A 26,943-nucleotide genomic window follows, 5' to 3' on the forward strand; every position below is an offset into this window, starting at 1 on the left:
GGGCACCCATGGAGGGTTAGGGCACAGGAAGGCCAGACATGACCTCTGTCCCCCTGCAGACGTCTGGCTCAGTCAGGGACCAGGAGGCAGCGTGTTGAGCCTGACTGGAGGGTCGACCCATACGAGCTGCTCAACACATTAACTGAACCCCACCACCACCTCCAGCTATTAGGAGCGCCACCTCCGGAGGAACACAGTTTAGCTTGTACAAACAAACTGGCTATAACTCACAGACACTAGAAACCAGTGATATGGTATCTGCCACTGACCACGTAATTTAAATGTAAACTGTGATGTGAATAAGTAAAAGGTATGGGGGGGGGGGACAAATGTGTTTTTGGTTTGTGGGTCATTCAAGGTCATTGCAGGCCAGCTTTATTTTAAATATAATTTCGAATCACCTCTTTATACTGTTGCTAGCAGGTATAAGTTTAACACACTCATTTTAACCTACTAAAAATAATATATATACATTTATCTCAATGAAAAGTGTGTTTGGTGGAGCAGAACAAAGGTCTGACTGTAATTTCTTCTCTTTTAAAGCTTTCTGTTTGACATCTACTGACCTGACACAACATAGCCAGAGCTTGTTTTTTATTGTCCAATGCACATTTCTGAAAAAAATAAAATATGGCTTGCTCTTGTCTTTTCCTTCACAAATTACTTTTTCACACACAGAGGGAAAAAAAAAAAATGTTGGCAGGAGTTAGTAGCCAACTACCCTGCAACTGCCTGATCTTTGAAACACAAACATTTTTAAAACTGGTCAATTTCACACAGTTGCAGTAGATTGATGGGAGCATGCAGACCATTGCTGGATAAACACACTCTCTGTTATTGTTGTTTTTCCTCTGCAGGTTGCTGGAGAACTCATGCTGACATCAAAGCAGCAGGCCTGGAGATTGGAGGCCAGGCAGGGAAGGCCGAACGCGTACAGAGTGAGAAAATAAATGAAGGAAACCCAATAGCTCCTTATCTCAGACGGACCCCCTCCACCTCCAAATCACTCATATACACATACAAACACAGACACACACTGGGTCTGACAAGTAGAAGCCCTGTCCTCCATGCCAGGGCCCAAAGACCATCGTCAAGCAATCAGGCCTCTTCCCCATTTCTACAAAAAACACCACATTTTCTTTTTATAACTTTCCTCATACCTAATAATAAACCTCTCGAACACCGGCAGCCAATGAGACATTGGATACACTGTGGATGTGAAGGGTTTCAGACACTTTTTCCAGAGTAATACTGAAGTCACTCACTGCTGAAGTGATACACAGTCAGCAGAGAGCGAAACAGTGCCTCCGTTTTTAGTGCTACTAGTTTTCATTCCTCCTCCACACGACACACACACACTCAATTTTTGTTCCTTCACCTTCCTAATTCCTTCTTTGCTTTTCACTTCTGTTGATGTTTCCTCTCCTTTATCTGTCATCGTCATCTTCCTTCCTCCACTTATTCTACAGCTTCTCAGCCCACTGCTAACCAGCTAGAGTCTAAAACTTGTGTTAACAGCGATGACCCTGGTTCTTATAAGAATGGAGAGGAATGAGACGTACTTTCAAACATGCTGTCAATGTTTGGGATGCTTCCAGTAATGTCAAATGGCATGCGGCCACTTCTTTTACACTTAAGCTGCTTGAACCATGATGACAACCCCACTGGAATTCTGAATACAAGAGAGTACATCACAGTTGACTCAAATTACCTCCTTTTTAATGTCCCTTGGCTTTGAACACATCCATCAGCTCAACTAAAAATGAGCCGCTAATGGCTTTTTAATGAAACTGTAACAAATGTAGAGAGCTATTTTACCATGATTAAAGACAGGAGGGTTCATTTTCTCCTTAAAAACGGAGGCAGACTAGAGAAGGCTTTCTGACAGCGAGAGCAACATTATCTCTCACATTCAAAACATTCAGAAATAAACCGCAGGTCTAAAATATTACAGTTATGCTCTGTAACTTGTAGACGGACACCAACACAGCATGTCCTCAACACTACAGACAAACACTTGCATAGAACACCACAAACAAATGCATGTGCACAGTTTCACACGCAGCCTAAATACAAAGACCTATACTCTACACGCCCTCGTGGAGCCGTGCAGCTGTAATCCATGGCGGATTGGGGGGATTAGCGACTGATATTAGCCCTGATGAATATCACATTATGTGACATTCTGAATAATTATCCCGATGAAAACTGATCATTAAAAGAATGTGGTCTCTTCCTCTTTCTCTCCTCCTCTATTTCAGAAACTAAATCCACCACTGGGACACAAAATCTCTATTTACAGTGGACGTCCTGCACAAATTAAATATAACAGTCCTGAAATGCATACATTGTGCTGTAACATAGAAACTGAAATTGTATATTCTTTAGAGGAAATAGTAACAATGGAAAGTAATGAAATGTACACACACATGAAATAAATGCGCTGCTTCCATGTAAAAAGTCTTTGCCAAGTCTAATTTCTTTTGTGAAACCACATACTATAATAACTCTGGCACCTAATCAGCACATGCTGCATATTAACCACAAGATAAACAAAATATCCTTAATGTCAAAGGTCAAGTCAATGAGACACAGTCTATAAAAATATAAATCCAACCCTGCTTTACTTGAAACTCTTGCTTTTTTTCTTCATAGTCAAATAAATGATATGTAATGAGTGTTTTTCCAAACCTTCATACCTATGTAATGACCACAACCACAACAGAGAATAGACAGACTTGTGGACTTTTTTGGATTCATTTCAAGGGGGAGGAGGATGTTTACAAAGTCTGTAATACCAGAAGTGTTACTAAGCACATTTCATCCCTGCAAACTGTTACAAAGAAAGCACTACGTTAATTTGGCAAGCAAGAGCCTCCTTTCTTTCAAAAGCCCCAAAATAAAGGCATATTCATTAAACAGGGTGAGCACGGACACAGAAAAGATTCCAAAACATCTGCCAAAAGGAGAATGCATAATTACAAAACTATTTCACTCTAGAGCAGGAGGAATCACAACGACACTGGTGATGTCATGCTGTAGGTTTCTGCCAAGAGTGCCTCCACTGTACCCAAGTAAAACTGGCTATGTTTAATATCTGCCTCAAACATGCCCAGAATAACAACAAAGACACGCAGAGATCCCAGTTACAGAGCAGACCCACAGGGAGCAGCGGAAAGGCTTCTGACCTCTGACTATTTCATTTTGGACATCTTGTTCAGCTATTGTCCTTGAATGATCTTCACCCAAGGGGTTTAGTACACATCTTTAACCAAGACACGGTTAAAGAATGAAAATAAAGTGACACACAGGAAAACCAGCTGAACGGTAAAGAACACGCCGAGCCTGACGTTCAAAGCCCCCCTGAAACCTCTTCTTCACTGTAAAGGGTTTTAGCAAAGACACGTCCATCACCATCTCAGTAACAGGGATCAGCGAGTGCCATTACTGGTCATCATTACATGCGACAGATTTTAGTGCATTATAGCTCTGCTCAGTTTCTATTACATCCTGTGGTGTTGGTTTAAAGCCAAAGCCAAAGACATTTTTTTTTTTTTTTTAGTCTTACAAGCGAACCTCCAGTAACACAAGCAGAAACCAATCTTGTGTTTACGGTACAGTAGCTGATGCTGCTCCAGTTAAAGTGTGCATAATTCTCCATTAATCTAATACATCTCAAAGCCAGCGTATTCATGCATGAAATCGGTTTCTTTGTTGCAAAATACTTTTTTCTGGTTATTTCCCCACAACAGTAAGCAGGTCAGCAATAAGACATTACAGAGTAGAGGGAGGGCTGAGGTCAGTCCTCTTTTATCCCAGCTAACAAAGTTTGTTTTCCACACTTTTTGTTCAAACAAAAGATTTAAAGTCATAATAACGCCAATCCCAGGACTTGATAAAAAGCCAAGAACAATGAATTCAGACAGGCCAGTGACGAGGAGGTGCTGTGATGGAATTTGGAGCCAAGCTGAACAGTCTAGACCTTCACATTTTGCTCTGTGACCTCTTGATGTTTGTGCACCATGTTCTCGCTGATGACTTGCAAATTTAAGTAATTACCTGACACACCTAACAGTTATTTCACTGGAGAAAAGCAAAAAACATAAAGGGAAAAGACAAATAAAGAAAACGAAGTGTTAAAAACAAGAGAGAGAATTAAAGATTGGAGAACAAGAAGCCAAGACAGAAAAGAAGAAAAAAAAAAAAGACAAGAAAGTGGAGGGGGAAAAGTCCAAAGAGAAGGAGACATCGAGAGAGAATCGGAAAGAGGGAGAAATTGTTCCTGATTTAGATCTGAGAGGCTCTGGTCCTTCAAATGTCTCCATCAGCTAACCACAAGCCCAGGCTGAGCATGTGAGGCATGCTGCTTACGCTGGCACAGCTACCCCCTAATGCTAATAACTGCAACGTGTTAGCTACAATAAAACACTCCACACAGACCCCTGACATACGCAGTCTCACACAGGCATGTGCAAGACAACACACATCCCAGTCCAGTCGATTACTGCACACATGGGGGAATTCCCAAACACAGAAATAGCTTTAATTCTGACCTGTTAATTTCTCCTCCAAATAATCACCAGTCGAGAGTTATTTGCCAACTATTTATCATGTAGCTAATGTAGTTGAGCAAACCATTGTAACGTTTCCTCATGCTGTGAAAATAAGTGTGCGCACAAATGTGAAAGAAAATTATTTTTTTTGTTTTTTGTTTTTATTATTTTATTTTGGTGATTGGCTGACAACTAGTCATCACGGCTTGATTTTAACATAAACTGACATTCATCTGTCAAAACAGATCCATCCCTTTTCCAAGCTTTTCCCATTATTACATACACAGTATTAGGCACATGCTACAAGACATAAGCGCCCCTTGAACACTGTAAGCACCAGCCTCCACGAACAGTGCAAGCAGTGGCTGACGCTACTCTGACAACTTAATTGAACATGTGAGGTGCAGCTGGAGAGCACAAACTAGAGGCCTAAGTGTTCTTGGAGAGTATCAATGTTCTGAAAACAGAAAGATAGAATAAATCAAACAGAAAGAAATGGGAGAGGACTTTCCGTCAATGTTAAGAAATACCAAAGCCATATTGCAGAAGGTTTGAGCATGCATGAGGAATGCAGCAGGAATTATGTTTGCATAGCTTTCATACACTGCTTCCAAAGCAACTCCGATGTTGTCAACATTCATCAGCCTACGTGAGAAAGGGAAAACCATCAACCTCACTTCAAAATATATTGTTTTTACTGAATCCTTGCAACATCTTGGAGTCATGAGCGAGTCCATGGATCCCAGATCTCTTCCTGATTTCATCAGTGAAACAAAATATGACATGTTTCTGAAGCTGCAAGGATTAGCCAATTAATCATTTAGTTAGATCATTAATTGTTAATTGTGGAATAAAACAAAAACAAACTGCAGAAATGATTTTGAATGTGAATATTTTCTGGTTCATTTAGTCCATCATGAAGATGAACTGAATCTCTGGTTGCTGGCTGGTGGTCAAAACACCAAAACAAGACATTTTGAGCAACGCCTTCAGCTTTGGGAAACACTGGTAAACCTTTTAGTTTTTTACTATTTTTGTACATTTTAAAGAACAAACGGCTAATTTATTAATCAAGGAAGGAGTTAACAGAACAATATATCGTACATAAAATCCTTGTTTCATTTCTTACCTTGCATAATTTGCATTGAAACAAAAGGCCTGCCTTGGGCCGGTGGGCAGCAGCAGTCTTCTGTTCTACAACTAATAAACACATTTAGAAAATATAATTGATATCAAAAAACAAGTAGGATTTACCCTCTGTTACTGTTTTTACTGGGTCGTTGTGAGATGCTTTTTTAGTTTCTGATCTTACCCCAATTGGAATTACACTGGAAATCCCAGGATGTGTTAAATCCTCCTTTATAGCTCTGTGAGGGTATATCACAACCAACCATGTCCCAGTGTAATCTGTTTTGTCAACAGGAAATAATAACTGACCAACTGCTTTGATAATTAGAAGGAAATTCAACACAAAGCATGAAAATTCGTATCATGTTGGTCGTTGTAAAAAAAGAAATATGGTCAATGTTAAGCCTGGTCAATTCACCCGTTAAGATCTGGGTGTTTATAACATTTCCAGTTATCTGTATGGACTTTCTACCGAATCACCTTTTCTTCTCTCCTCCACCATAGAGGGTGAAATGTTGAGCAACTATTCATGTTACATTCTTCTTCTCTTAGCCACACATTACAGGGGCCCAGACTGCCCAGATAAAAGCAAACACTGGCCACGCCGGCCCACTCTGGGGCAAGTTGAATTCTACCCCGTATACCAACTTGCAAAGCAGACAGAGCTCGTTCAGAAACAAACTACAATCAGTATTTCTCTGGTTTTAGGAATCAAAGTGTTTCAAAGAAGATGTGTTGAAGACAGAATCAATATTTATGTTAAATTAAATTGAATCTACTATTGGTGAAAAATCATCCCTAACAAACAGTTTGCCTCTGACAAGCTCTGTACACGTGATTTTACTGGTTAAAATGTCCGGCCTGATATGGCGGCGTCATTTGTATAATAAGAGTGGAATTATTCACAGGTCACAGGGGTGAGGGTCTGCTCAATGGAGCACACTCAGACATAAAACAGAGACCACCCACAGTTTGTGTAACATAGACACAAAAGCACACATTATCCTGTTACTTCTTTTTTATTTTTTTTATTTTCTGTCTCACTTAAAGAAATAAATATCTCTATAAATGTAGTTGGATTACATGAAGAGGGACATAATTAAAAGTGCCCCAAAGCGTTAGTCTGTGAAACAAAATGAATGAACTGAAAACTTGTTGGTTAATGAACACAACACCAGTATCAAACGGTGAACCTCTTCACTACCTTTATAATCATCTGTCATCAATCACTCATTAATCTGTCTACATTTAAAGCTCATGAAACCAACAGTGTTCCAGACTGCAACACAATATCTTCCCAGAACTTCTGTCAGAACAAAGTAATAGAGCGAACATTAGCCCTAATTGCAAGGTAATCGTTTCCCTAACGACAATATCACCAGGAGCACCGAGCAAGAAGTAAGTTCAATTAAGCGCATGCTCTCCAGTCCGGATGGCCTGAGAGCAGGGATTAAGCTGTGGAGCAGCAGCATCCTGCCCACAGTGTATTGATCATCACTTGACTCACTGGATGCAGGAAGCCACTGGGTTTAATTTTCCCCCAGCTGCTTTCCTGTGTCTGAGGACTGTCTGAGGAGCTAAGGCAACCTCATCCCACCATGAACCCAAACCTCAAAGACAAAGCAGTGCAACTCCACTGGTTGTGCGGCCTCGGCTGACTCACAAGCAACGGTGGCTGAGTACAAAGCGTTTTGCTGAAATGACACGCTTGCTTTCTGCAGATTCTTTGAATCAGTGTGGAATTCCAAACAAAGATCGGTGCAATGCATCACTCGATGTTAAAGACTTGAGTCAGGGCATAGATAAATACAGCACAGTGAATTATACAATTGGTTTAAGCCCTGGAGTCTGTTTTTTTGGAAAATGTCTCGCTGGAACGCAGACACACTGTAGGGTTATTAATGTACTCTGCTCAGCATTAGACACGGACTCAGGAAGCAGAAAATGTCAGCATTAGTATACACCTGAAACCCTCCTCACATTAAACCCGTAACATACATTATGTGTGATGAAAACATTGTGCATCTTCATCTCCGCTCGTAAATCATCAGACTTAACTGTAGAATCTTCCAATCTTGCCAATATAAGACAAGTCGTTAATATTACGGTGCACAGTTTTAGATTGATGTGCATCCCACCACTATTTCAATACAAAGGATAATCAATACAGCGTATATTTGCAGTTGGGTCATAAAAACAAACAATGGATGTGAGTTTTTAGAAGTTCACACAACGACATAACGAATCATAACCAGTCTGGAGCCTTCTTCCTCATAGCCACGGAAATGCTGCCATTTTGTATGAAAACATGGTCAAATAATAGCAACACATATAAAGTGACCTACAAACATCAGCCTTTTTTAACAACTCCCCACACACACACTCAGCTATTCATCTGTCGTTCTATAGTTCTCTCTGTTTCTCATGAGAAGGCATGTTCTGGCTTCCAACCTGCCTGAGGAGTCCACAGTGCGCCAACATTACACCATCTTTTTATCATTTACAGTCAGGGATGGGTTTTGTTATTACTACAGGGGGCTGAATTCTAGGAAAATAGACTCTCCAAAGCTCCATGTCTTTGTCCTCTGTCTCCCTACTCCTGAAGACAAGGCCCCACTGAGCTGATGATCAGATGGATTTATGGTGCAATCCCTGAAAGTCATTTGCTCCTGCAAGCCGGAGAATCAAAGGCAAGATTTCCGGATGGCATTGGAACAGAGATTATCCAGTTTGTGCTATCTGATTACAAACTTCCACAGGCTGTTTTTCTTTTACTTGTTAAACTTTGCCTTTGTGATTTTTTTTTTCACTTGCGAAAGATGAGTTGAAAAGGCACAAAAGCACGAGGAGACTGCACTTTAAACACTGAAAGTGAAAAGTACATTTGATTGCTTGTTTTAAGTTTTAATAGCTGACAAGACAACAATGAGCCGACCATGTAAGTAGTGCTGTGGATCAGACTTGTTCCAGCCCTACGCCCTGTCGGGGGTCGTGGTGTTCACAATCCTCAGGTTGAGTACTCACCACTGGCTGACTGCTGACACCCCACAAGCTCTGACATTTCAGAGCTGCTCTGACCAAGTCAACAGTTTGGCCCTCGTCCATTTCTCCCACATCCCGCACGGTGCCTTCTGTTAACTAACCATCTAATACTGTATATCCCAGACCTTCACACTTTCTTGCAACAAAATAAACATTATCTACTTCATCTGTGAGTTGTTTATAATGTTTTGGTTCAACAGTCTATAATACTTTCACTGTCTGTCAATGAGAAACATATCTCAATTTAAACCAGAACTTGAAGCATAATTACAATACACCACGACCACAGGCTACACAGAGAAGCTGTGTATACATCAAAGATTTCCTATTTAGTGGGTCATGAATTTAACCCCTGGGTCGCAAAACCACACAGTAAAACAGCAAGCCCCTGAGTATAACTCTAGGACAGGTCACAGTGTTTTAAATCCTGTTTTGATACTCAAAAGTCAAGTGTCACATCTATAAATTCTATTTTAACTTCCAAAAGTCAAAGTAGCATTCCTTTGTCTAGTAGGTGGTGGATTTAGCAATGGAATAACAACTTGAAGTATTCAAGAAGGGGTTTCCTGATTCACATGTATTACCCATTATTTAGGAGCAATGAGGTTTGGTGGTGTAAAGCCCTAAAAATAGTTTGGAAGGAATCTAACAGAAGAAAGGGCCTAGTTGGACCATATGCCAAACCAACAAGTCTCAGAGGCACCTCCCCAAATCATCTTGAGGCAATGCATCAATCAGAACTTCCACATCAGTGGCAAATGCACTCAGCAGCCATAAAACTCCCAGATCAAGCAGCGAGCTGAGCCAAAAGCAGAAAGGCTCTCCTCAGTAAACCTAAGCCCTTATCTTTGTCTCGTAAAAAATAAAGAGTGTCTGAGAGTGTTATGATCCATTGTAACTGCTGTCCAGCCAGTTCCTCTCCGTCTTTGCTGATCACACCTCATCTTCAACATCTGGACCAGTTTACCAAGTTGTCATGAAGGACAAAAACGTGCCCATAATTTTGCAGCATTACATACATTTTTGCTGTTAGGTCTTTTATTAAGTAGTTATTTTGCCTTTTTCTATTACTGCTCCAACTAGCCACGAATATATAAACACATCTCCCAAAAACAGCAACATTATAAACCATATACCTCCTACCACAGATTTTATTAAACTCCTCGTCATAAAATGAGCTTGGGGGCATGAATGCCTTAAACCAAAGGCTTCGCATCACTTCAAAGACCCACACATCAGAGCGGAAAGACATAAATTGACAACACCACCTAATGGCAATACAATAAATAGTAGATATGTTGGTGTGGAGCTGCCAAAACAGAAGATTGCTGCATACTCCTTCCATGCAATTTCAATGATGAATATGAGATAATTGATGAACACCCTCAGTTCTCCTAATAACTCCAGTGTCCACAGGGCTTCTGTATGTAGACGGTCAGATTTTACAACCACTGTTTTATCCTGTGCAACACCATTGTTTTTAATTGAGAAAGGGCATACACACCAAACAGTTCATTCATATCTAGTAATTCAAGAGGGCCCACACTGAGAAGTTAAAGTCGACTACTACAAAACCCTTTCATCCCCGTGACCAATCTCCTGTTACATACATTGAGCTCTTCCACATAGACTGGGGCTTATAGTCTAATTTCACATTACACACTAATAATTCAAATCATACTTGAACTACAACCATTTTGATTTTTTGACTTAAAGTGAATTAAAAAAAAAAAATTAAATCAGTACCTACATGTATAATAAATCTGTACTAAACAAAGTTGGTAGTCATTTTCAAAAATGTATACTAAAGAAAGCACGTTGATTTCCACCGACGAGAATTTAGGACAAGAACACACCGTTTGTAAAATGAATGTCAAAAACAAGTTGACAACATTTTTGCTGTTACCATACTTTCTGCACTACAAGTCCTCATTACAGCTTATTTTAAGCAATTACACTGTCAGCAAGAGCTGTAATCTGCAACTGCTGCTAAACGCCTAAATTTCCACATTTGCTGGAAACTATAATTGTGAGCTGCACTCGGTTCTTTGCAGATGGGTCCTATTGAGCAATCTGAATATCCCTAATATTACCCAGTTCCTCTCGAGGGGAAACACGAACATTAAAAAGGTCCAAATAATTCCGGTGAAATTACACAGCCCTTAATGAACTTCAAAAGATGTGCGGATGTTTTTTCAGGCCAGCGCTCAGGCTTTAACGGTAATTATGAAAACAAACCACATTAATGATATCATTTATCATTTCCACACTTTGGCCGCACAAGGCCTACCAGAAAGTTCCTGTCTCTACTGGAAAAAAGACACAGTAGTGATTGACTAAACTTAAAATGTGAGATTTTTCATGCACAGATCTACTTTTTCAGTTCTTTTGAAAATCCTGCGAGTCAAATTTCATTCAGGCTTAATGGTGAACTTTCACGGTCCAAACTGTTGCATGCACCAAATCAAATGCCCTGCTGGAATATGATTAAAACGTATATGTACACAATATCTAACCTCCAGAAAAACATACTTAAAATACAACACACAACAACTTGTTTCTGTGGGACTGATATGACAAAGTCCTGCAGACCATTTCCTTCAATCAAGGGAATTCCCTCTGGGATAACCAAAGTGGGAAACTGACACCACAGAAATGACAAAGATAATATAAGTGATTTTTTTTTTCTAAACGTTTCTAGTTATGCTGAAGTGTAATAAAGATTAAATAAAGGTAATAATAATAATAATAATAATAATAATAATAATAATAACAACAATAACAGGTGAGCTATCAAATTACACAAATCTAAAGCTTATAAACGAAACTGGGTTTATTGTCTTGGCTTCAGAACACAGTAGTCAGCCTCCTGCCTTCCACTAGCAAAGGAGAGACGTATGGTGGCTCATTTAAATTCCAAATGCTAGAAGGATTTCTGCTGTAAGTCTGGCTTTAATCCAAATTATGTCTCTTGGGTGTACATACCACTGAATAATTTGTCCAAATGTCATTTGCAATTCCCCAAAAATCTTTTCTTCACTGGAAGCCCTTTAGAAAACATCTGTAACAAATAGTTGTTTTGAGACTACATGCATTACACTAGTACCAGTACTGGTACATGACCTTAAGCTGTGTATGAAGCATAAAAAACAAGTTTAAATTTCCTCCCAACTAGTAACTTGATCCTGTGAGCAGTAGCCACCTGCATACTATGATATTTACCATTAGTTCTGGGCAGCTCAAGCTCATGTGTTACAAATCTTTTTTCTGCAGTCTATATAATTAGCTGTAATTGACTTCCCTTGAAATGTGTTTCTTCTGGGACATCTGGCCTTGAAACTTCAACCTTCTCATAAAGGGCCAGCACTGAGTAACACTTGCAGTTTCACAAACTGCATGGGTGGCAAACATACGACCAGGCTCTTCTGCAAAAATAAATCTAAGAAAAAGGCCTTTCATAAAACACGCTTCAAAAAGGAAAATATTTGTAACCAAGTACAACAATATGAATATTTCTCTTTGGATAATTGTTCTCAGATGTATATCCATGATGACGCCCAACAGAGCTGAAAGTGGCATTTCTAACTGATATTATTTGATATCACTTGCACAGGGTCCTTTTATACAATCCAATCTGACAGATGTAAAACAATTTTAACTTGTTTATGAAAGTGATTCTAAATCTTATTGAGAGAAAAACTGAATGAAACAGACACCAATGACATGGTAAAGATGGAGATGGCCAAGTAGTAAATAGCACTGGTCAAATTCAGTGAAGCCACCTCTCCGTTTTGAGTTCTTTGAATATTTCTGGTCAGCGGTCAATTAAGTTGTGTCTCTTTTTAAGGAACAAATGTGCTGAGTGAGGTTGCTGCACCTTCCTGAAGAGCAAAGGAGAAACAAAGATTTTCATGTGACAAAAAATGGGGAAAATGATAGTCGATAAAAAAGCAAAGACAGATGCATCTCCTGATAAATTCAAAGAGCCTTTGCAAATAGTTAATTTGGTGGTATTTTTTTCTTTTTAAATCCCCTGTTGCCTTAAAGTGGTTTAGATGCAACTCCACACCTTTGCCTTCATTCAGTATGTGCAGCTCTATGAATATCCAAATAGTCTCCACCCACTGCTGTGCCGCTCATGTGCAGCTCCAGCCGGCTGCTTCATGATATGGAAGGCCCCACCCAACAAGTTGACAAGATTGGTTCCCTTGGCATGTGACATGAAAACACTGGCTGTCTGAATCTGTTTTTGTTTTTTTTTACACTGTAGCTCTAAAACAGAACAGGCGTTCACTGCTTGTTCTGTTCATGATGTGTCTTGTAGCATATAACAAAAACACAAAATGGATACGTTAACATGGTTAAAAAGTAGATTTTCACTAAAGGAGGTCTTTAAACTTTACAATCCTGTGGGAACTGAAAATTAAATGGTAGCTTTTAGTTTCTCTTCACGGGATTTGACACCACGTCAAAATTAAACAATCCCTTTGTCATAGCAACAGGGGTCAATGGTTTTTTTGTTTTTGTTTTTTTAAATCTGCATTTGTTTATTTAAAATGAAGCCTTTTGGAAATAGAGAGAAAAAGGAATGAGAAAGCTTAACTTTGGCACAAGAAGGACTTTCACATAAATAACACGAGGATCTGGCCTGCCCTGTTTTGGCCCTGAGGAAGAATCAAGAATAACATGTTTCTCATACCAGTAATGAACTAACCTGAGCTCCATCCCTGAGCTTGAGGATGCACTCCATGGTGTTGATGGTGATGACAACGGGCTCGGAGCCCAGCTTGGTCCAAGGTACATGGATACGTAGCTCATGGATATGACCACTCATGAACGTAAAGGGCAGCTTCAACTCCTATAAATAAGCAGACATATAAAAATGAAAGAAAAGCCACCAAATAACTAAAACTAGTAAGAACAATGTGTAGGTGGTTACATGTGAAATGCAGAGTGTTGTATGGGCATGTGGGTAATATGACCGCAGACGCTTGAAGAACAGTTGGAATCTTCATCCATTTTCTAAACACCTATTTGACACTAATATTTGAAGACAAGTCGATACTAAAAACAACAGCTACAGATTACAAAACTGGTCACACTTAAAAAACAAATTAAAATTTTTTTTTTTTTTAAAAAGTCAGATTTTGTCAGAGGCAGCCGAATCGCTGTCCTGCATCTTGAACTACTCTGAGTGAGAGCGAGTCCAATGAAACCAGACTGCCTGCACACAGGCTTCACAGGCCTTTCTGGAAGTCTAAGCCAAAAAAATAATAACAAAACATATTTCTGAGGAAAAGCTGTCATGCAGTTACAGTATGTCTGCCTGATAAACCTCACAATGTTTCACTAAAAATTACTCTTTTTATTAAAAAGATAATCTCCAATTGCACATTATTAAAGAGGTATGGCACAAATAAAATGGAATAAAGCAAGGGCTAAGTAGGACCATTTCCAAAGTTTTGACGTACTATTACAAACAAATCTCAATCCTAACACAATTCCTCCTGTCAGTTGGGTTAAAGCTGCTTCCAATAAGAACTTTCATCACAGTCTGGGTAAGGTAGTGTTTTGGTCTGCTCTTCAGAAGCAGTCAGAACCCACTCAAAAGAAACAAAAATCCTTTTAACTCATGGCAGATTGATCTAATCCAGACATTACAAGTGTAAAAAAGAACACTGTGTCAAAATAGTACTGCAGAGCAAATAAGGAGAGTACATCTATCAAACTTCCTCCAAAATGACAGTACAGATTCTTTGTTTGTGTCTGCCTGAACAGCTTTGCAGCAGTTTTTCTGATATTGTCGAGGTAATACACTGAAGCTAAGATGCGTACTTGACTGAAAGAAAAAAAAATGGAAGTGGGGCATTTTTTCAAATTCAAACCTTTTGCTTTATTTTATTTTGAGAGTGAAACAACTGAAAATTCCCCTTTATTTTGGCATATTTACATGATTAGCTGCATCGTCTGTTGAGAGACCAAAACATGAAACATACTTATTTTAAAATGATAGGCAATGCTAGCTATTAATAGCTTGGCTTTATCTTGTACGTATCTGCATGACCAGAGTTTATGAACAGAATCGATAAGCTAAAGTGCAGAAAACTACAAAAACAAAATCCCATAAAAGTAAAAGGTATTTACAAACACCTTAAATTGTTTGCAATAAAAGTTGAGGAGTAAAACGTCAAAATATTTGTATCAGTATATGCAGGAAATAGACTTTTAGTATTAGAAAGCTATTACTTCTTCAAGGAACGTCAACATACATACAGCATGGCATCAGCAACCTAAGAACCTGTGGGGCACAAGCAATATGGATCATCGAGTGTGTACGAGGGTCGATCAAAAGGTTCACAGAGTACATCATGGTGATGTGCACAGAGCAGCAGGAGGCTGCAACCTCAACGAGAACCGATCTGAGTTACATCTTTTGATCAACATCAGTTCCTGAGTCACACGTGGTGTCGTGGCCACTGGTATGTGCAGCCGGACAACCTAAACTGTGACACGATGGTATTTGGGTTCTCTAAAATAGTAATGCGCCCACTCAGAGTTGATGAAACCTGCAACGACACAATCTGCTTATTGGATTTGCCTCCCTGCTATTTATTTCTGTTCCCCAAAAATGTGAAACAATATTTGATCTCTTCTCTCTCTTCTGCGTGGTCACAAAAACAGGTGTAGCTTCGGTTGATCGTAGCTTCCCGCTGCTCTCTGTGCCCCCAGTCTCTGGACTTGATTTCCCCTTATATGTGGATAAGAAATCACATTTGTCCTGTATAGATATGTATGTGAGCCCAAAGTAAGTTCAGCAAAGCAGACGTTACATCCAACAGACAGTACCTGCTCCAGCACATCCAGCTTCAGGTCCAGCTTGCTGAGCACCACATCCCCTCCCCAGAGAGAAAGCTGCAGGTCCGACGGCTTCAGATTCTTGATGTACTTGTTCACGTAGCTCATCAGGAGCGGTGTGACGTAAGACTCCAACATCTCGTCCCTGTCCTGAACAAAACATTGTGATGTCATTCACAACTGCTTATATTCCTTTATTAAAGTATCAAATCTGTATATGCCATTTGATCTTAAACATATATATTTGATATGTCATAGCACAAACCTACAGGTGTAATGACTAATACTAATTAATGCTGCATGAATCCAGGTGTGTCAGGCTGCTGTGGTTTCTTTGAATCCAGACATAATTAAGGATATCGGGGACAGCTGTGCTTTTCCTGCCATGACAAATCAAAGTACCTGTTTTAAAGTCTGTTTTTAAAGTCATAAATGTCAATTAAAATGCATTTAAAACCCGATCAAATCAGCTTTATAAAAAGGCAGAATGAAACTGCGCTGGGCTGATGTTTACACACGTTCAGCTGCCTTGTTAAAGTTGCACATTAAAGCGCGTTTACTTTGTAAATATCTTCCATCACATTACAAACAGTCAATTAGCCTGCATGCTAGTGTGACTTTACTTTTTGTGGATGCGACTAAAGGAAACCGCCTTCAGTCCCCAGATCCTCCGGTTTCAAACCCCCAGCAGCGTAACGACAAACATCTTGGACACGAAGCTCGGTCGGAGGACTTCCTGAGACTTCCTGTGACTTCCTGAGACTTCCTGTGACTTCCTGAGACTTCCTGTGACTTCCTGAGACTTCCTGTGACTTCCTGAGACTTCCTGTGACTTCCTGAGACTTCCTGTGGAGCCGGACCGAGACGTGCTAGCTGCGCTCTGCTGTCATTTAGGCTCTGCAAGCTAAGCTACGTGCTCACAAGTCGCACCAGCTTCCCTCCAGCTCACTGAACCCGCTGGTCACAAGTCACGTTGAACAATAACCTCCTTACTTCACTCCCGCTTGTATCCCGGAGCTATTTGTTGAATTCGGCGTTTAATAAAACCTGCCCATCCCGTTAACTAACGTTAGCCACATCTCTCCACTGCTACAGCCCAACGTCATCAGTAAACACCAACGCAGCTTCCGTATCCCTGGTGTTGCCTTTGGAACTGTAGGAAATTTGCCTTTCCCAGTTCAATTCACTTACACGACGCAAATTAAGGATAAACTAGACATGAGAAAATTTCCTGTCACATGAGTTGACACACAATATCTGTCATTCTTCGGTTAATGCAGCATTAGGTGGTGTAATACTACCATCTTTTTAATGACTGTATGTTGATTAGTATTTCCAATGAAAATGAGCGTGATGTCACAACTCCAGAAACTCTGTGCAACTAAACTTTACGAAGGTAACAGGAAGGCATCAATTCACGCCTCTAACCCTTATATGGAAGTGGACGCTCACGTTTTCTCAGTTACCTGCAGAATGAATTTCACGACGGACAGCTCCTTAATAAACAGTGTGAAGGCCACTATGTCCTCAGTGAACACAATAGGCTGTTTACATTTCCATCGCTTTCCATTAAAAGGACGGAGATTCCCTTCACTTACTGAGACCAAGACCAAAGCGAGAGTCAATGAAAGTGAATCATGGAGACAATAAAAATAAATGTTTGCGTTTTGAAGACAAATGTTTCCTCTATGGATTTTATATATATATATTATCTAGGGTCTGGACTCATTTTAAATATAGATGATTTACCATCATGATATTAACATAATGCAACTGGAGGGTCAATGAAATGTACAGATGCTTTTATTGAGAAGATGTCGTCATACTGCAAATTAAAATGGAGAGGAAAAGAATATTGATAATGAGAGCTGCAGTAAAAATGAAATAATATTGATTCTCAGGATTAGATGGACAGAGATAGATAGATAGATAGATAGATAGATAGATAGATAGATAGATAGATAGATAGATAGATAGATAGATAGATAGATAGATAGATAGATAGATAGATAGATAGATAGATAGATAGATAGATAGATAGATAGATAGATAGATAGATAGATAGATAGATAGATAGATAGATAGATAGATAGATAGATAGATAGATAGATAGATAGATAGATAGATAGATAGATAGATAGATAGATAGATAGATAGATAGATAGATAGATAGATAGATAGATAGATAGATAGATAGATAGATAGATAGATAGATAGATAGATAGATAGATAGATAGATAGATAGATAGATAGATAGATAGATAGATAGATAGATAGATAGATAGATAGATAGATAGATAGATAGATAGATAGATAGATAGATAGATAGATAGATAGTAGATAGATAGATAGATAGATAGATAGATTGATAGTTAGATAGATAGATAGTATAGATAGATAGATGCCTCTTGGTTTCCCCTCCCAGCAGAAGTGAGGCTCCATCATACTTCAGGATCTAACTTGGACCACCGAGTGATTTCTGCGGCCAACAGCTTCTTTGACAAGCTGTCAAAACCTTCTTTCTTAACACTCTTGTTTCTGCCGTTGTAATGTTGCCGCTGCCACTGAGCCGTTTTAATTGGCTCTACTGAAATTACTAATAGAGTACAAAGCCACAGACTGCAGAATCAAATCCAAACGATTATATTAGGTCCTATCTCATTGTAAGTATATTTCACGTCTGTATCAAGTCTTATTGATTTATAGTTGGTTTTATTGTATTTATTTATTTTTGTTGTTGTTGTTTTAAAGGGCCTAGTTTGCCATTAACTGAGCGTGGAGAGAATAAAAATGTGTATGTCTGTTGCAGGCCGTGGAGGGTCATGGAGATAGGAAGAGAGAGCCGCGGAGCTCAGCGGCCTCTCAGCCTCTCCTCTGTCAGCTCGATAAAGCTTCCTGAGGACACAGTCCACATGACGTTCCCCCTGTGACTGTCCACACTCTGCCAACTGTGCGTGTGCGTCACGCGTTCAAGTGCGCACTGGCTCAAATACTGATACGATTTTAAAGTCAGTTCGGGTCAAGATGCTCAACAAAGAAAATATTTGACATGACGATGTAACTCTTTTCTAAAGATCCATCAAGTCTTATACCGCGTCCGCTGCCAAGACCGAGTTTAATTCAGTTAATTGATCTCTGATTAGTTGGACCATCAGGCTCAGTCCGGCACTGTGGTGTCCGACACCAGCACAGAAACGCGTTCAGGAGCCAATGATGAATGAGAAAATGGGGAATGTTGTATTGTTGTTCTGTTTGGATGTGATCCTTATGAACAATTCAAATATTGGTTCCCTCCACCACCATATGCTAACATTAATTTCAGGAAAAAAATAGACTTGCTGAAAATGTTCCTATCGACCGGAGGCTCAACTAATCAAATAAAAACTCAACGATAAATTACTTGTAGCTACCTGTTTAAAAACACCAATTTTGTATTCGCTTTGGAAGGACTCCAATATTTTTAAATTATAATAATTAATAACAGATACCTATACATCAATTAGTGCTAATTGTGTCTTCGGCATTTTTTTATGAAGCCATATTTGATCCACACTTCAGAATCGTTATTTAAGTCAATAAGAATTGGTTATACTATGGAATTATTTTATTACACGATGCATATAACTGCATATAAGTCAAACAATTAACTTCAAATAAAATGTGAAACGTTTATTATATTATTATTATTATTATGATTATTAATAATACTAATAATCATAATAATAATAATGAAGTCAGTCATATTTTTATATTTACATTGTTTGTTGGTTTTTATGTTTACGTTTAACTGATTAAACATGTTTCTTTTTTTAAATTCATGCAGCTGAGTTGTTTTTGTGAAAATGAGCTCGGAGCACTTTGTTGTCATTTAGAAAATAATTAGGAAAATCCTAGTCTGCAGTGCGTTTCCTAACAAACTGGGCCTTTGGTTAATGGCCTTTCAGCAGCAATGAACGCTGTTTTAAATCTTCTGTAATTGCAAGCACTTGTTCCAGACCCCATTATCGAGGCCATTAGAGGCAAATGACACTTTTTCACGCAATTAATTGCACTGTCAGGTAAAAATCACATTTTAAACGAGTCGTCAGTTGCCAATATTGGCTGTTGAATTTAAGAAAACATCGGGCCTGAAGGCCAAGCAGCACAAAAAAACAGAGAGAAGAGGAGCGAGTCCGAGGAGGAGAATCGTATTGTCTCCATCGAATAAATGTATTTCAGAACAGCTCACGGCAGCAGGCCGCAGCCCTCAGTTTATCAGTGGTCGGTCAAAGTTTGGTTGGGTGTAATCCAAATCTTGGAATATATTTTCATCTATACAATTCTAAACCAGGGTGTAAAGCACGGCGTCCAAGGCCCTCATTTCCCCCCATTGAACTTCCTTGTTGTAAGGCTGAATGATAAATATATTCTGTAAATTATTCATTTAAAAAAATTATCAAATTATCATATAACTCGAATACGCTCAAATTTAGATTTGGGCTATCCAGCTGCATTGCAGCAGTTGAGTGGCACGGATGTTTTAAATTGTGAATATGCTCAATAATAACTGATAGTGAGTTGACACATAGATCTAAGATGCAACAGAACAGTTATTAAATAAATGTGGGGGCCACGGTCTGGTGACAGCACAGCCCACAGACGATGTCTGTGTTCATTTGTGTAAAATGCTTTCTTAGCGCTCGTGACTCCTGTCGTTTAATCAGTTATGATATCAGAGGTGGTGAAGATAAAGTCAGGTGATATGGAAGATGTAATGGAGCTTGATAATTCTGAGACTTCTAATAAGTGTCTGGCAGACAATACTGCAAAGGCAATCGTCACATGGTCATACGTTTTATTTATGAAAAAAACACTTTCATTCTAATAATCAACTGTTACTAAGAATGAGCCACGTGATTCTGTTTATTATATTATTTTCTAGTCCGAAAGAATTACACAGCTGAAGACTTCATTTCATGCTCCCTGCTAACTGATACCCGCTGATCTACTGTAAAAAAAAAACTCAACAAGTCAGCCACATAAGCTCTCACTGCCTGCTGGCTGTAAACATACACACTATTAACTTGATGAATGGTTTTATCTAAATATTGTTTTTGGGCTATAACATGGTGCTTTGTGTTTCGTGGCATGAAAAACCCCAAATAAAAACATAACAAATGCAAATGTATCATGGAAATATTTATTTCTAAAATACAATTTAACATACTTTAAACTTATGACTGTTTTTTTGGACAACTTTATCATTTCAAGGTCAGAAAGGAAAATAAAAAACATTATGTACATGGTCTTGCTATTTACAGGTGATGTGAAAGTTGGACATGGCCATGGCTCCGCTGCTGTTCCACTTCAGGTGCAACCAAATCCCACTCTGAAATGAGCTGCATTAAACGTGTCCTGATTTGGAGATTGTCTTTGAGCAAAAACAAAAAAGTCGCTGCTTGTCTTTCTGCGTTTTGTCCATTGTTATTTTGTTAGTCTGTCCAGGCTAGTAGTCCTGATGTGGGCTGTGCGTCAAACTGTGCCGTCGCAAGTCACAGTTGCGCCGAAACACCTTTCCGCAGCGGCCACAGCTGTAGGGCTTGATGTCTGTATGGGTGAGAAGGTGAGTTTTCAGGTTACTTCTTTGATTAAAGGTTCTTCCGCATGTGGGGCATTTGTGGGGAGACTCCTGTTTAGATTTAAAGCAAGCAAAGGATTATTCCCTTTAATTGTATGAAAGTCTATCAGTTATATCTTTCAATCATCTGAATAAATCCACTGTTGTGTCAGTTCTAGATTTACACACTATTTTCATGTAACTTTAATGAGTATCGCTTCATCATATTTTAGTTTTTATTTGGTAACAGCCCAAACGCAATCGTTTTGTGAGACTTATCAATATCCCCATGCATACAGTAGACATTGCATAACAGGTGAATTATATGATTATAACGTATCACACAGTTAACGTCACGGTGACTGTTAATATTCTGAGCTTACCTGCATGTGTAAGGTTTTATGGACGGCTAGAGTTCGAGACTGACAGAATCCCTTCCCACATTCTTGACATTTGAATGGTTTTTCCTTGGAGTGGATGTATCTGTAAAACAGAAATGGCACTTAATCAACGTCTGCTCATGCATGGATTTGCTTGTAGTTATTACAAGCCCCACAGACGCAGGGCTAAAAGTCTCCACTGTGCAAGTTGTGACTGTCTAACTTCGTGCTTAAAAGTGCTTTAGCGCCCTCATGGAGAAAACTCTGGGAACAGACCTGTCTGTATTTTACAGGAACATTAAGGTTCTATTTTAAATAGATAGTTGTGAGGAGAGATAGAAATGTAGTCCAGGTTATTTGTAATTTAAAATGTCACAAAACAGGAATGCTAGAATTGCAGCCCCCCCTCCTAACCTCGTGCGTAACCAGCGTAAATTCAGCTATAAATCTGCCTTACCTGTGGTCTCTGAGATGGTCTTGTCTTCTGAATGCCTTGTGGCAAATATCACAGGTATAGGGCCGCTCGTCTGTATGGGTCCTCTCGTGGATGAGGAGGTTGTAGGACTTGGTGAAATGCCTGCCGCAGAACTTGCAAATAAATTCCTTTTTAGTCTTGGATGGGAGCCTGCCCCGGGTGGGCTTTCTGTCCGGGGACAGCTTGCTCAGCTCGGGGATGGTTCCCCCTAGTCCCGACGCCAACTTTGCCAGATCTGCAGCTTTCGGCGGGTCCTCCTGAGTGGCAGCGAGGGCCAGGTTGGCGAAGTCAAACCTCGGCCTGTCCTTGTGCAGCGAGGGGACGCCGTGCGCAACGGAGGCTTGTTTCGGGTGGAAGAGTTGCGCGGCTGTGAAGGGTAACGCTGGGAAGGGAATCCGTGGGTCCACCAGACCCTGGGCGGCTGCCGTGATCGTCGACCTCAGTCCTTGCATGTGCGGGTAGCCAACAGTCCAGTGGTTCATGTGCATGGTTTGAACCGCGCTGAGGCCGTACAGTCCCTGCAGCTGGTCAGCGGGGAAAGTGTTGACGGCCTGCAGGAAGGAGTAGTTTGTGAGCTGGAGCGCTGGGTGCAGGGGGATCGGAGCGTGCAGGGCTTTACTCCCCATCTCGGCTCAGACCTCTGCAGATGACACGGTGGTAACCCTGAGGAAAACAGAGCATATAAAACAACGAGTTAATGCTAAATTTAGGATTAGTAATTATGTGGTAACAAAACATGCAAACGAGAACCTTCAGTTACCGGTAGTGATACAATAAAACCACCTGCTCGCAGAGAGGTCACACAACTACTTTACTTGACAAAGTAAGAGATTTTCATTCATGGTTTTGTATAGCGTCGACTTTAACACAATGGCTTTCATCTGATAAAAAAAATAATAATAATAATAATTAAAAAAAAACATGTCCAGCAGAAAGGTGATAATTGATTAGGGCACAAATTAATTATTTGAATTTTAACAGGTTGCACAACGTGCAGGAGCTGATTAGGGAAAATAAAGGTATGAGTCAAACCGTGTTTGTCAGAAGTAAAACCACAGAGAGAATACAAACACGGATTTTAGGCATTAGAGAGAGTTTGTCCCTTAAAACTGAGACGCGCTTCAAAGTAAAACAAATCAGTCATCGAAACTCTAATTAAATTAAGAGGGTGTAAAACGACTCACATGGCATCGATTAACACTAAATTTCAATTTCAGATCACACTGAATGAAGCACTAAATCTCACACGAGGTAATTAGAGAAGACACTTTGTCGTCGTTACGGTTGTAGTTTGTGTTTCAAAATGCAGAACAAGTGCTCTGCATGTAGATTTGTAGAAGTTTGAAATTTTGCCAATACAGATGAAATACGTTGTTAAGTGCATAAGTATGAGTCAAAGTAAAACAGACAAATGCTGCTATTAACCACAAGAAAGCAGCTTTTATCTTTACTGGAAATGACATTTCTGTGCTTTTATTTTTAAAGATGGACTCACTAATTTTGTAGGCACTAATATTTTTCTTATTGTGTCTATTTTATTTCATGCTACATGTTTTTGTTTTTTTGGCAGGTCCCCCCTGGGCAAAGACAACATGGTAGCAACTACCCTCTGGGCATTTCACCTGCATTTCAAAAGTACAATGTTTGCATTAAGTATAAAATAGAAGCAACCTGTCTCTATGGTGGAGGACAAATGAGGTGAGCTGACAGTTAAGAACTGGCCTGGTTCCGCATTTGTGGGAATGACAAGTTATGTTTTCCCACATAGAGAAAGTCCACCGTGGAAGCTCATTGCTCCAGATGGTGAAAGCGGGACTGGCAGTAAGCCAGGCGGCGAGCTGACCTTTAGAGGCTGTATGTTGGAGAATTCAAAAGAAGAAGAAGAAGAAGAAGAAGAAAAAAAAAAAAGTCGTGTTTTATGCTTTTGAGTATAATAAAATAATGAAGTTAGATTTTTGACAGATTAGGCCAAATCATATTCACCATAATATTTCACAAGCCCGCCTGCTTATAAACGCGCTGGAGATTAAGGCATTATCCACACTTGGAGAGGGCTCGCGGAATGAAAGTCCTGCGTACACGGTAGCTGGAGGGCTGCTGCTCAGGTCGTTACTTTTGCTGTAGATCTTTGAATTGTTCCTCCTGTGCCTTGCCTCTCAGACGGGATGGGGTTAAATATAATTTCGCACAGGTGCACTTAAGTCACCGTGAAGGCACTTGTTGTTCTTTGCCGATAAGTAGGCTACAACTCGGTTCAGCTTGTTCTTCTCTCACCTTTGGACTGCATTTACACTTTGACAGCAAACCAAAGTGTCCTGTCTTGTTCTTTCAATCCCTCTCACTTTCAGTTTCAAAACTTTTAAATATCTTTGAGTCGGGACAAGTCTTTACAAACATGGAGGCCACTTTTTGTCCCTGCAACGTTGTGCGCTCAGACACAATGTCAAAGTGTGAGTGACCTGTGACCTAAAGCTGGTGATCATCACCAAGCAACCGTCTTGCTCCTTCCTGTACATGCTTGTTTAATTTTTGTTGATTAAATCGGACCTCACTACCAGGTCGATTTTTTATTTATTATCATTATTATTATTTTTTGAGGGGGTTTAAAGCGCAACCATTTAAAGTTAACTCTTTCTGTGTACGTTCTAAGAAGTGAGCTGAGTGAGGCTGGTTCCCTTCCCGCACAACTCTGACATGTACCCTGCCAAACAGAATCTTACCCCAATAAATAGCTGCCAAAGGTCCTGCGGTATGTCAGTAATCCACAGTAACTATAGAGGCGACGAGCTCCAATAAAGCGCCGCTAAATGTTTTCCAAGATCCAAGTCCATGAAACTTTCATGTAGCCATGCAGCCAACTCTGATGTCTCGGACTTTTGCAGAGATGTGACAAGTTGTGAAAACTTGTGGAAAGAGACGAAGAAGTTTGGAGGAGAGACAGCAGCAGCAGCAGCAGCAGCAGCAGCAGCGGCGTGGGAGTCCCGTCCGGAGCTGGGGCTGGAAGTGTGCGGTTCTTCACTTTTTAGGGCTCCGGGACTCTGGAGCGCACAGCCCGCCCTCCGACACGCCTCCACCCCCCTCCTCTATCATTAACTCCAATGTTCCCCTCTGTTTATTTGTGTTTGGATAGCAACTAAGGCTCCAGACCATAGAGAAGCGTGTTCAGTTCAATCTGCCTCTTCTGACACCTCTCATATACCATAAAGCCAAGGCTCATACCTTCTTTTGGAGACATGTTTGGAGACACAGGAGGAAACCCTGAACGTTTTTTCCTCCAACTCCACGCTTTTGAAAACGTGCTTTTGGATACTTGAGCAGCTTACAAGATTTTTTTTTTTGAAACCATAGACCCCATTTACCAAATGGAGGGCACATGCGAGATCCACCACATTAAATCGTTTTATTTCATTGTGGTAAGGGTAAAAAAAATTCTGAGGTTTGTAATAGAAAAAAACCAAAACTGCAGCAGCCTGGTCAACAAATACAAAGTTAACGCCACTTGTATCCTTAAAACAATGAGCTGCTCTTCTCTGCACACTTTGATATTTTCTATTAACTTGTAAACACTTCCATAAAATTGGCTAATTACGTCGTTATGAAAACGCCACACAGGTTGCTTTGACAGTTTTACCTTTTTCTATTTACAATAAATATGCTTATCGGATCATATGTTTTTCAAAAAATTATCTGACCTTTTACACTATATTTGAAAAACATAAAAATAAAATTAAATTGAGATAAGCATTCATCAGAGCTATTTATTCAAAAATGTCTCATTTTCAGATCTTCATTATGACCTTGTTGATAAATTGAATTGATGAGAGGTGACAGAGTCGCTGTCGCCTCTGAGATTAATTGCTCTGACCTTTAATTACTTCGCGGTTTGTTTCTGTCTGTGGATTTAAATTCAATAAGACTTCTGACTGCCTTAATCTGAAGTTAAAGTTTCTGCTATATGATTTTAGGCACACGGGCTGTGCTTCAACAGGTTGTTTTTAATTTTAATTTTCCATTAAAACACAGGTTGTTAAAAAGTTTATTTAATATAAATTTAAATCAAAACATATCGTACTTAAATCAACCATGGAAAAGTATGATAATGTATTTTAGTGAAATGTCAAAATATATAAATTAGACTCATGGTGACTCAGCTTGTATTCAATTATTTAATTTATTTTCTGTGATGACCGCATTTACTTAATTTTAAAACGCATGACAAGATGTTTGGAGCTGCATTTTAGTTTTAGATTAAAATTTGCTTTTCATAAATGTTGAGTGCAGCAGGACTGTCAGAGGTTTGGAGCTGCCGCAGCTCTGCTCTTTGCTGGAGAGGTTTGGTGTGCAGAATGCAGGTCTGCAGCGCCGCCTATTGGGGTATTAATGAAACAACAACTCTTTCCTCTCCTGCCCAAAGTATGTGCGGCTCTGACAGAACACCGTGTGATAGATCAACTTTACATTTTATCTCGACAGAGCAGAAAAAAGGAACATAAATTAAAGAGAAGCACCAGTTGGATGAATTCATGCTTTTAAATCAATTGATATATTTTAATGCCAAAGACCTTCGTAAAAAGGCACAGCCCTTTAGCCTACAATTTACAAAACAAGAGCAATTTGAATATATTTCAGATTGATTTGGAGCTTCTGACTCATTCCTTTGCGCCTTTTAAATGTGAGTTAATAATCACGAGTGCAGAAGGTCCGGACACATTTCAGCTCGTTATGTGAGAGATAACAACCAAAGCACTTGTCAAAGACGTTCAGCGTATCCCGCAGCTCATGTAGTCTAATTTTCGTTTTCTTCGAGCTGCAGAACTTTGTCTGCTGCACACAACATGCTTGTGGTTTTCGTTCGGTTTCACATCACCCCGGTCTCTATCTTCACTGTCAAAACCCTGAACAGCTACAGACAGA

The 26,943-nt window shown here is 39.7% G+C and overlaps 2 protein-coding genes across 3 annotated transcripts in view; both read right to left on the reverse strand.

The window, feature by feature from the left end:
• The window catches only part of LOC138635076 (intermembrane lipid transfer protein VPS13B-like), a 317,362-nt gene extending 300,698 nt beyond the window's left edge, over positions 1 to 16,664 (reverse strand). The window contains 3 exon segments of the mRNA XM_069722388.1: positions 13,438 to 13,581; positions 15,570 to 15,728; positions 16,572 to 16,664. Coding sequence (XP_069578489.1) covers positions 13,438 to 13,581; positions 15,570 to 15,716 — 291 coding nt within the window. The 5' untranslated portion in view covers positions 15,717 to 15,728; positions 16,572 to 16,664.
• Positions 16,665 to 20,756: 4,092 nt separating this feature from the next.
• Positions 20,757 to 24,989, reverse strand: osr2 (odd-skipped related transciption factor 2). 2 transcript variants are annotated; one of them, XM_069722386.1, is made up of 4 exons: positions 24,750 to 24,989; positions 22,012 to 22,692; positions 21,558 to 21,657; positions 20,757 to 21,164 (listed from the first exon to the last, which is right to left on the reverse strand). In XM_069722386.1, exons 2-4 carry the CDS (start codon positions 22,653 to 22,655, stop codon positions 21,090 to 21,092), a joined length of 819 nt encoding a protein of 272 aa, XP_069578487.1. In that variant the 5' UTR covers positions 22,656 to 22,692; positions 24,750 to 24,989; the 3' UTR covers positions 20,757 to 21,089. The 2 variants fall into 2 exon arrangements, with proteins under 2 accessions (XP_069578487.1, XP_069578486.1); XM_069722385.1 differs by having other exon boundaries at positions 20,757 to 21,246.
• Between the last annotated feature and the right edge of the window lie 1,954 nt (positions 24,990 to 26,943).

Source organism: Brachyistius frenatus, unplaced genomic scaffold, assembly GCF_029030835.1.
Source record: "Brachyistius frenatus isolate BFR_SWC_R1_liver_20210118 unplaced genomic scaffold, ASM2903083v1 Contig_289, whole genome shotgun sequence".
Lineage (NCBI taxonomy): Eukaryota > Metazoa > Chordata > Actinopteri > Embiotocidae > Brachyistius > Brachyistius frenatus.